We start from the raw sequence: 12,359 nt of genomic DNA, 5'->3' as shown, positions 1-12,359 counted from the left end.
AAAGATTGATCTGCCGATATGCTAGTTTACTCAAGTGCATTCTGGAAATAGAACCTATGTTCAGGGCACTGCGTAAGGCTATATTGGGGATCCAATGGCCCGGGCCATTAAAAAAAAAAAAAAAAAAGAACCATCTGATTAGAGAGAGAAGTCAGACACACAAAGATAGCTAAACAATAATAGTTGACAATAAAAAAATAATATTCATCACGATTAACTAGTTTAGAAGAGTTCAATTAAAACAATTGTTGAATAAATCTTTTGCCTTTCTCTCACTCCTGGCTATCACCATGAGATAACACTATTAGATGGTAATGACGGAATCAGATTCAACTCAACAACTCCTTCTCCCAACTCCTTCCCCTACATTTGCCTTGGGTCTGTGGTCCAAAGTCTAATCCAGATCTTGTTTTAGGTTTTTCTTTCCGAGTATTTGGGTAAATGCACTGCACCATGATCATTGATAATAGATGATATTCCAAATGTAAATTCCTATAAAACTCTCCATTCTCATTACCGCATCCATAGGGAGCAACCAAAATTTTAGATCTGATTTTGGACTTCCGGTTTTACTCTGCAGCACCCTGGGCTACAATCCAGCAGAAAATTCTTCAAGGGGTCTAAGCCAATTATGCAATTTATTTCTTCTAATCCCCTTTCTGGCCAACCATGTGCTTTCCCTTCGGAGTGGAAAGGACAATGGAGTCAGTTTTTGGATTACAAAAACAAACCCAAAACCATTTGCTATAAAATTAGTCAATTTCTCAGAGACTATGAAACATAGTAATAAGTGTACTCATTTTTAAAGAGGAGGAAACAGGCACTGGGAGGAAACTGCCCACTGGTTCTATGGCTAGCAAGTGGAGACTGGGGTCTTATTTAATCCAAATAGTGTTTCAACAAATTAGCTGCACTAACAGACTTTAACTAGTCATCTACATTCATTGTGCTTTCATTTTCTCCTAGCACCTCAAAAGCATTTGATTTGTCTAACTTTGATATCCTCCAAACTATTTGGCAGATAGTATTCCTGTTTAGTGAATATGAAAGTAGAGGCATAGAGCACTCTTGGAGTTATGAAGGAACCTTAGAGTTATGAAGGAGTATGCGGTAGACACTGGTTTCCTGACAACTTTGGCCTCTCCATGCCCTCAATGATTCCATCCACTGTTACCTTACTTTTATTACTTTGACTTGTAAGCAAAATTATGAACGTAAACAGATTTACTTTATAAATAAGTCCTTAGCCAGGAGAAGTATGTAAAAAATCCAATTAACAAAATCAACATGTGACCTACTACCATATTTGAAGCAGTTTTATGGTGGAAATTGGCCAAAATGAAGACATACACCCTTTCTACTTCCTTTTCCTATGTCCAGACCTTCAGAGCAGATGCCAATCAGAAACCCTGGCAGTGAGGTCCTAACTGGATGGGAGCAGATTATCTCTTTTATTATTTCCAATGTAGAATCAGGTGCTCCTTTAGCATGGAGGTCTTTTGAGCTGTTCTAGGATTATAAAATGAGGAAGAGTGAGCCAAACCAAAAGATAAAGGTTTACTGTGCTCTAAATAGGGTATACTGCCTCTACTCTGAGATGTGTCCCAAGAACCCAAGCACTATAGGCAATGGAATTAAAAAACAGTTCTTTAAAATTTGCTGCCTAAGAAACACCCATCCCTTTATATTGATAGGATTTATTTTTCTTGCAAATAATTTTATTTAAAAAATCAATCCAGTCTAGCAAGCGATTTGTAGCCTTCTGTCTCTGCCCTTTGGCTAAGTCTCCAAAGTTATGAGTTATAAAATCAGATATTTCTGTATCATCAAGCAAAACCAAGCTGTTGAAATTCTGTTATTTTAAAGTCCACTTGCTTTCTGTGCACAATTCAGATATTCTAGTTTTTCTAATAGGATAATCAAAGCAGAGCACCTGAGTCTAAAAGCATTTAGAATTTGATCTCCTGAGACACTGGTGACATAAAATCACATAATGGCATCAACTCTTTTTGTTTATATTTCTACTCATACTGAGACTCTACACATAGTCAGAGGTTGGTACATAGTAACAATGCTGGGTCTGATAGGGGAAAGTATTTTGAGATAAACCTGTCTCAAAATAAAAACCAAAGAAGGCTGGGGATGTGGTTGGGGCAGGGGTGGGGGTGGGGTGGGGGAGAAGGAACTTGGCTTATTTTATGGCCTTAACGACTATTATTTGCAGGGTTAACAAAAGGCTTCCAAGTACTTAATTTTCAAGTCTACTTGTGACTCTGATAATCCCTCTGGTAAAGAATTCTAGCTTTAAGTTGCTACCTAATGGATCACTAAGTATGGAGAAAAGATGGGGGAAGAAATGGTAAAATTCCCTCATTCTCTATGCCAGGCATTGTGTTAGGTCTTTAATATTTACCATGACTTAAGTTGGTTTTCTTCCCCTTCCCTTCCAATATGAGAGGTGGACAGAGGGAGTCTCTGAGAAGTCCAACCAAGAGGTCCTATGAGCTGCCCTTCGAACTGGTGTGAGCTCTGACTCTGGTCCACTGCCTTTTAAGAGATGTTTCTAAAGGAACCCATGTTTCTCTTGCCATTGCTATACTTTCGTAAACTCCCACACTGGCTACAGTGAGGATAAGGCACCTCAAACCCAGATCTTACTAGGAAAACAGAAGGAGTGTGGCTATGTGAATTCTATGATTTCAGGTCATTTGTGTGGGGTTGGTCAGAATGAAATGAAAGGAAAATACTTAAGAGCTGTTATCTACACACAGTATACTTTACAAATGTTTTTATTGAATATTAATCAATTACAAGTACTGTAAGTTAGACGTTAAGCCAAAGCACAATTACAGGTTAAATATGATCACAAATATGTTTTAAATAGAAACCTACCATGGAGGCAGGTAAAGTTCCTTGATGCCCTCTTTTGGAAATAAATAGAGGGTGAGAGAAAAAAAGGTCTTCTATTCCAGGCAAACGATAATGAAGACTAGAAGAATTTACATGCTGTAAGTGGTTTTCCATGACTAAATCAGTAGAATTGCCAGATTTAGAAAAAGACAAAATCCAGGTGTTCAATTAAATTTGAATTTCACATAAACATTGAATAGTTCTTTTTTTTAATGATAAGGGTATGCCAAATTTTGCATGAAATGTACTTAAGCTAAAAAATTGTCTGAAATTCAAATTTAACTGGGCATCTTGAGTTTTATCTGGCAATCCTACAAATAGACAAATGTAAAAAGAAAGAAGCAGGGGTTGGAACCACCTGCTACTGGTGGGTCACAGACTAAAAATAAAAACAACACCAATAACAAACCAAAGGGTCACTACATTGGTTACTTACACAGACAAACATCACAATGAGAAATACAATTACTATTCCAAATGCTGCTGCCAGGAAACACTCTAATTTCCTCCAAGCTGGTTTTGTAAATGTTTTTGAGAAACCTTGTTTATCAAAGTACCTTTTCAGTTTTGTAGATGACAAAGACAAATATTACTACCACAATGATAAGCTTAAACCAATGGGAGCAGAAGCAGGTATCATATGCACATTAAGTGTTCTATGTAATGAACACAATGGTTATATGGTCAAGGTCATTTTCTGGATCTAGGCTATTACTTAATTTCACTGAGGTGTTTTCTAGTTTTTCATCCAGAACTTTGAGAGAGGTGAGAGGGTGTGAGGTGGAGAGGTGAGAGGGTATGTGAGTTACATCCCACTACAATGTTTAACTGCAGTTCTCTGCAAAGCTCTGAATCAACCAAGGGCATTCTTGCTGTATATGGAAGTAAGTATACAGATAAAGAAAACTCTTTGAAAGGATGGTAATAGGTAGATGTCGCAATATGAAAAGAGAAAGAATGAAGAGTCAAAATGCATCTTCTCCAGTGTGTCATTTCATAGGAGGCCAAACTCTAGGCAGAAGACTAAAGCTGGTCACAGCATAACAATATTGGGTCTTACAGAATATATAAAATCTTCAGCTTCTGAAAGGTTTTCAGTGTAATACAACATAGTTTGTATTTTAAAATGATTAAAAAACAACTTCATATCATTCAAATTCTTCAAGATATCAAGTTATTATATATCAACTTAACAGGCTTTAAATGAAGTCTTTCTAGCATTTCTCCAAACCGGAAGGTCTGGTAGCTGAAGAATTTCAGATGCGAACAGATTGGAATGGACTATTATGTCAGCCCCACTGTAGGTGAGGGAGTATTATTTATGAAATAGACCCTCATGAAATAAGCTTAACAGATATGAAATACATGGAGACATGCCTGACTCATGGACACTTTTCAACATTTATTAGAAAATAAAAGGTTAAAAAGTTTCTGCCACAGTTAAGGCTTTTCCTATTTAGAAATATTTACTTGTCTATTAAATGCAGAATGCATGAGTTGCTTGAAGAAATCTCACTTTTTAGGATGGTATTTTTTGAATGCATTACCTTGTTATATGCTAGATGTGTCAAATATTACTTTCATTTTTTTGTCATTGATTTGACATCAAACAAAATTAATTTCAGCCTTTAAATAAATTTCTGACATGTAAAACCCTATTTTAATGTTGGTTTTGAATATAAGCTGAATGACTAAAGTCTATAACTCTATACAAGATAACTAGGCTGACAGAAAACACAGCAAGAAAGCTGTTATCATAGCTATCACACTAACGGGATGTGAACACACTGGGGAAAAGTGATTAAAAATACACCATTTCTGTTTGCAAGGCCATTTACAGGAATCCAGACAGTGCACATGTTTGAAAAGGGTGGGCGGAGCAATATCCAATAATCCTTCGTGCAATAGGGAAATATACTGCAATAGAGAAAAACCTAGACAACTTCTTGCATTCTTATGTTGTTTTCTAGTGTTAACCAAATTTTTTTTGTATAATATCAGTGATAGAATGTTAATCTATATTACTTTTTTTGCTTGTCACATTCAGGCATTTCTCTGTGTATTCTAATGTACTTTGCTATTTTGAGAGCAAGGGGAGATGGCTAACATCAAGCTCAATGATGCATTAAGGATGCCGTTTCATGAAGACATTGGTATTGTTTAATTCTACTTATGCTGCTTGAAAAGCTAGGAATTCTAAGTTCCAAGAATGAAAAGGAAAATAAGAATCTTGGTTGTACTGTTGTAAGTTTGCATAGAATTAAACTCTGGGTTCCATGCTGTCATTCGGTTAGAATCTTCTGAGGAGAGTGCATGAAGCCTCCAAGTTCTGGTTTGATATGAAAATGGAGAAGTACCTAGATTTCTTTTCTAAGATGAAGAAAGAAGGACACTGAGTGAGATCAAAGGTAATGTTTGGAGCTATTTTAAATTCTTGACTAGCAATCTGGGGAAAACTGAAGGTCAAGTACAAGGAGAAAAGTGTCTAGGATGCTTAATTTATAGCTATGTATCCAGTTGGCCAAAACCTGGTAAACTGGAACCATCAGGTCTAGACAGAACCCCTTTGATTTACAGCTGTGGTAAAACTGGTGGAGATGTTCAGATTCTCTCTTCCACTTGGTTTGAGAAACACATCATTTTAGGGAAGTCCCAATCTTGCTAGTATTTCTATATACTGCAGACACAAGAAATTAAATACATTTCAGCTTAATTTAATGCCAGAGGTTCTTCTTACTACTCTGAAAAAGTAATTTCCAAATGTAATACATTTTTGCCAACTTTTGAGCATATTCATGATGACGCTTGGTTTTCAAGTTCTGAAAAAATGTCTTGGTTCTTCTGATATCTCCCTTAACCCACATTCTTCAGCACATAATATAAGAATATTCTTTCAAAAACTACTGCATACTTGAATGATTACAAGACCAAGGCACTGCAAACACCCCCCACTACACAGCATCTTTTCTCAGTACACAAAACATCAGACATGTAATACCAGCAGTTTAAATAATGAACCACAGTTCACTTTTCCAAGTGTAAGGCTCAAGTTTAAAACTGGAACATCCGTTAATCTGGTCAGTGTGATGGAAACAACACAACATATAACCACAATTGGGTAGTGGTTTATCTTTTTAATGAAGCTATTAAGTTTTCCATATCTATATCATATTAACTCTTTTACGTAACTAAAAATCACAGCTGTGTTTATTACCATTTAAAACTATGCCAGGGGATGGGGCAAGTAATGCACACTTCACGACTACTGAAAACCACACAGATGGCAATTTCTTCAACCCTTTGTTACACACAGCAAAAGAGAAGGGAAGGAAGAAAAAAAAAACCCTCTTAGTATCAATTTTTGAAGCTTTATATGGGCTTCTAGTGCTACTAAACATGTAGCCAAGACATAAACACCCAGCCTGGGTCTGAAACTTCAGTAGAAGCAACAACTGAGGTTAATATTCTTGATTTAATTTTGAGGACCTATGCAAGATTCAGCTACAAAATTTAAACTACTCTGTGGATGCTTAGTTCTAGCATTGTACTCAAGCAGGGAAAAAAAAAAAAAAAAAAAAAGGAAAGAGAGAGAGCAAAATGTGTATATCAAGACCTATTTCTAGAATTTTTGCATGTAACCATTTTATTTCACTTCTGGAGATTAAAGGAGGTCACAGCTTCATCAGCCTGCATTAAAATAACAACAACAAACCCAGATTAATTTTTAGGACGTTAAATTGAAATGGCAAGTTTGTGTCAAACCGTTTTTCCTATTTTCCCACCATGTTTATGCTTCTTTTGCTTCAGAGCTGAGTAGATGTACAGCATGTCAAGTAAATAAAACAATGCACGCAATTTCTTTTTGAAAATTAAGGTGAACAGGGCAAGTGTAAGAACTGTAGGAGATAATTTTTTGTAAGTGTCAATGTGCACTTGGCAACTGTTGATTAAAACAAGCAGTACTTTCACAAAGAAAACAGTATGGTACTTCTTTACCATCTTCATTTAAAAAAATAACTGAAAGGCTTTGGTTTCAATTTTTGTTTTCCTTGTCTAAATATATTAAGAAGTTTGAAGCAATGATTCAAAAATTTAGTGCAGGGATCTTTATAAACTATTTGAGGCATGCCACTCAAAATAAATCTGGAGTTAAAAAAAAGTTCTTGCATTTGTGTACATCTATTTACTACATAGGATCTTTCTAAACTAAAGAGACAATAAGGAAATAATTTTTGGGACTCTAATGAAGTATAATTCCATTGACTTTGGAAATAAGGCAGCTAATTTTGGGGGCGACAATTCTGGTGGTACAGATTAAGTGAAGGGAATATTTATTTATTCTCTGAGGAGTCCTGTCGCTCCTTCTGGGCTACAATGATAGAGAATCACTTGGTCCTCTCTCTTCTTAATGCTGTTCCTCCTCCCCAGCCTCCCCAGTCATTTCACCTGGAAACTGAAGTCATAATCCCCTCACTCTAACATTTCCCTGGCTGTGCTCTCCTGGGATTTCCAGCAATATCCTGAACAACCCTGCAGTGGGGCTTGTTTTGGAAAGAGCAAGTAGTCGTCCCCAGCTTTGACGTTGTCTCAAATTGGGAGCTCTCTTGTCAGATGGGCCAATTCATTAAAGAAAACTAAAATTTGATGCTTTTCCTTTTCATCTCGATTTTTGTTATCAAGAAGTACAGATACAAAATTAAACACAAAATGTGGAAACAGAATTTTGCTCAGGCAGAAGATTGGGCTGCACTGTTAATGATTTTAGTCAGTATAACTTTGTGCAAAATATCCTCAGGAAGGCTCTGGCTCATTTTCAAAATAACCAAAAAACAAACAAAATAAACAAAACCCCCAGCATCAATGATGTGTGTTTGGACAAAATTAAAAATGAGCCTGTGCATATTTACTATATCCACATGCCATATCTAACAAAGCAAATGTAGTGTGTAAGTTGTGAACATTTGAAACAATATTGGTACGTCTTCTCTTTTTTCCATTTCCAAGTGTAGATCAAAGCGACCTTGCTTTAGAAATGGATAACTGCAATGGAAATGAGCCTGAGATATGTTAAAAGGCCGCCCCTGTAAACATTTCCTCAAAGGGAACAGTAGCAGTTGAGTATGCATCAGTTACTCATACTATATTCATCACTATAGCAATGCTTTATAAAAGACAAACAGCTTATTTCTAGGCTGTCAGGGATTTACAGAATATTGATTTTTTTTTTTTTGTTGGAAACAATCCACTGTAATCCAGTCCCAGGTTTGAATCGACTTGGTCTTTACCAGTGGGCATTCACTAGGTCTTCTGCTCTGCGGCTGTTGAGGTCTGTGAAGGAGCTTCTGGCTTCATGATCTGGTAGGTGATAAGATACTCTGGGTATGCCTGTTACGGACAAAAAGAAAAGCAACTCATTCTTCTGATAGGTACAATTGTAAAGCCTTATTTAATGTGGAAGCTTCAGAGGTTACTGATGGTAAACAGTATTCTACATAGACCTAGAACCCTACAAAATCCAATTCAATAACAGGTGTCTGAACAATGAGGAGGTCCACCTGCTTGTTTGTATATAAACATAAATCTCACAATATAGAAAACTGGATGTTGTTTCTGCTTTTGTGTGTGTGTGGTGCTGGGGATGAAACCCAGGGTCTTGCACATGCTAGGCAAGTGCTCACCATTGAGCCATACCTCCAATCCCCTAATTCTACTTTAAAAACTATAGTTGCATTCTGTTCATCCCTTCTTACAGAGTCCCATGCCATAAACAGGAAAACAACTGCACAAGGCAGCACTAATATCTTTTATACAGCACAGTACTGTCACATAGTATGTGGTCAATAAAAGTCTGTTAAATGAAAGAAGAATTCTGTCCAACTGAGTTCAGATTAATCATAGAAAATGATGCAACCCTCTGAGCTAGGAGGAGAAAGGGTGAATGTGTTGAGTCTCCCATAACCTAGAGGAAACAGTTTGGGGGACCATTTTAAGAAACAAATTACAGGCATCATATTTGGAAAAGATAATGGCTCAGATTTAGACTTGCTCCCTACCCCCACCACTTCTTTTTTCTTTTTTTAAATTCTTGCAATTAATAAAACAAAGTTCAATAAATGGAATGGGATGAGCACTTCTCCATAGGAGCAGAAAAACAAAGGCTGACCAGAGAAAACATTACAAATCTTAACCAGAAATCACTACGAAGACAGCTATTGGAAAGAAAGGAGGAACAAAAAAACCCCTTAGTTTGTTTACTATGCAAAATTCTTCAACCCTAAATATAAACATGAGGATAAAACTAGGCTTAGTATTTCAGAGTGTCCTGTGGCTGAAAAATAATACTTCTTGGTACTCAAAATGTTTTCGGATCCTAAAATAATTTGTTGAATCCTGACCTATAAATTACTTGCATACAGACATGGGATAAAAAAAAAAAAACCAAAAACTGAATCATTTTAACATTTAAAAAGCAAAATACAAAAAACAAACAAAACCTTGTGATAGAGTTACTGAATTTTTGCTTTGTCTCTCTTTCTTTTTATAAAAGCTGGGGAGGATATTTAAATTGCTCCAGTTGGCCCAAGATCTTTCTTCCTGAGGAGCTGGGATTATAAGTGTATGCCATGGTACCTGGCTTGAATCCTTTAAAACTAGTATACTTTGATCCTAGGTGACAGAAATTACTACACATCTATGTCTTAAGCTTTCCTCATCTATTAATGTGAACAGTAATAATACCTGGATTTTTATGAGGACTAAATACTAAGGTCTTACAATAGATCTGTCATAGTAAGAATTCAATGAGTTGGTTATTACTATTAATGTTAGTACCATCATTATCATTCAACATACAGTAGTGCCTCCTAAGATGTCTCAGCTAGTATTTTAAAAAGAAAATAAACATAAATGTATTTTTAAAAGTTGATATGCATGTTTAGAGCCATTACCATTCATCAGGTTCTTTTCCAAAATTTCAGTCTGCTCTGGTTTGAGTTAAAAATCGCAATGATCCATCAATTAGTATGTTTGTTGGAATAATCAAGATCAACAATCTCTTGACTTTCTAAGTTGAAGCTTCAATAACTGAAGAGTCTGTAATGTTACTTTATTATAATTTGCATACTGCTTAATTCTTAAAATGCTTTTAATGCATTTTAGTTTTTAGGTACTAAAACAAGCTGGGTCAGACGCTTACTGTTAATTCTAGAGTTTAGTGTAAAGAATGTAACAAATCTCATATACTTATAGAAAATGGAAACACAGAGTAGTTAATCAGATGGTTTAATGGTTAAGAAAAGAATCTTAAGGTTGGTGAGGAGCACATACTATGTGTTAAAAGTGAGCATGAAACTTGTTCCTACTTTCTTAAGTCCCAATGAAGTTTACTCCCTCTGATACTTGGTATGATGCCTTCTTTTATGCTTATAGATAAGCTGCCTAAGCAGAGAAGTCAGGAACGCTGACATACACATTTTGGTAGCTCACTGTTTAAGATCATCTCTGACATATGTAAACTTTTGTCAGATTCTAAGATTCTAATGGCATTGATTACTTCAAGGCTCTTATTAATGAGTGCTACTGTTCCTACTAATTAGGTTATTGAATTGTTTCTGTGTACAGTTAAGACACCAATTAGTCATATCAAAGTTCAAAGGGATTTAAAGGAAAGAAATCATTAAACTACAAGACTAAAAGAGACTAGGATGGACTCAAAAACATTACATCCTGTTAAGTCACTTTAAGTCCACGCTGGTTATAAAAAACAGATGTTTTTCTTGTTTTATGTTCCTAAAACTCAACATCCACTCTGGTTAATTCACATTCAGGACATTTTCCTTAATCCAAATTCCTAATGCTAAAATTTAAACTCAAATGCTGTTTATTTCTCATAGTGATGAAGAAGGGACTGTCATACACTCTTGAGTAATTCTGTATAATGGAAAACCATTCTAAAAACCATTCTATAGTCTGTTCTTCTCCAGGTTAAATGTTCTGCATTTTTCAGACCATTTCAGTAAAACAGGCAAACTCTCTGTAGCAACCAAGATGAGAGAATCTCTCTCCTTTATGTCTAATGTGAAGTGTAAAACACATAACATACTCCTGATATTTTAAGTTCAATGTATGTTATAATGAGAGCCATTCTTTTCAAGTGTAGCTTACCTATCAATTTTTTTAAATCCTAAGGAAATAATCCCACTAATAAATACTATTTCTTGCATCAATCTTCTGAAAATAACATCTATGTGTTCTTGAAAGTGTCAAACTCTAAGAATAAAGATGACTTTGTAACTAAGGAGAATGATATAAAAGTTGGGAAAGGAAAATTTCATAAAGTCAGAAAAAATTATTCACCAGAAACTGTTCAATTAGTAGACACTACATTTATTAACACTATCCATGTAGGCAAGTCTACTTGGATGTGGAAGAATGAGTATCCTTCCCTGAAATAAAATGAACACTAAGGATTGTTTTTTTTTTTTTTTTGGTTGAGGGGAGGTTGGTTATTGGGGATTGAACCCAGAAGTGTATCCCACTGAGCTAAATTGCAAGACTTTTAAGCAAGTTACCAAGTCAACTTTTACTTGGGAAATAGTTGAATGATTCGTTTCAGAAATGTAAACTTACTTTTATTTTCTAAGCATTTCTTATTATTTCTTTCAATCCAAATGAAGAGAAAATGTTTACTATAGATAACTTATAATATATTTAGAAATGAAAGATGAAGAAAACAAATAACTTATAATCTCAATACAAGGCATTAACAGGCATATTATTACACAAAAATTTAACCTATGTTGTTGAATTAAAAAAATTTTTTTTGGTTGTAGATGGACACAATACCTTTATTTTTATTTATTTATTTTTTTAATGTAGTGCTAAGTCGAACCCAGTGCCTCACACATGCTAGGTGAATGTTCTACAACTGAGCCACACCCCAGTGCCTATTCTGCTGACTATTTAGGTTAATTTTTTCATTATGATAAACAACAATCTTATGTGTGACAAATCACTGATTATATCTAATACAAATTTCCACAAGTATAAATACTGATTCAAAGTAAAAACATTTTCTCTACAAGTCTGGAATTTGCAATTTAAACAGAAAAATGGAAAATTTTTTGTTTGTTTTTCTAAACTTATCTGGAAACAACTACAAATTTAAATTGCAAGTTAATATGGTACCCACACACCTATATAACTTTTACCCAGATCCATCTCATTTGCTTTATCATTTTCACCTCCCCCATCTCCATCTAGATATATATACATGTACATCCTTCTACAAAATCACACACACACCTACTTTTTTTCTGAAACATTTAAGTTATATACATCATTAGGGCCTTTTACTCATAAATACGATGCCAGTTTGTATTTCCTAAAAATAGATAATTTGTATTGTATCAACATTATAATTTTACATTGATAAAATACTTTTTTCTATC

General features: G+C 35.1%; 1 protein-coding gene across 1 annotated transcript in view; it reads right to left on the bottom strand.

The window, feature by feature from the left end:
* Positions 1 to 2,773: 2,773 nt before the first annotated feature.
* Tnks (tankyrase) overlaps positions 2,774 to 12,359 on the bottom strand; it is a 203,973-nt gene continuing 194,387 nt past the window's right edge. Inside the window, exon 27 of the mRNA XM_005330777.4 lies at positions 2,774 to 8,295. Coding sequence (XP_005330834.1) covers positions 8,209 to 8,295 — 87 coding nt within the window. The 3' untranslated portion in view covers positions 2,774 to 8,208. The remainder of the gene's footprint in view (positions 8,296 to 12,359) is intronic.

This window comes from Ictidomys tridecemlineatus, chromosome 14, assembly GCF_052094955.1.
Source record: "Ictidomys tridecemlineatus isolate mIctTri1 chromosome 14, mIctTri1.hap1, whole genome shotgun sequence".
Lineage (NCBI taxonomy): Eukaryota > Metazoa > Chordata > Mammalia > Rodentia > Sciuridae > Ictidomys > Ictidomys tridecemlineatus.
Note: the sequence above shows the minus strand (reverse complement) of the source record. Positions and strands in the feature narration are given on the sequence as shown.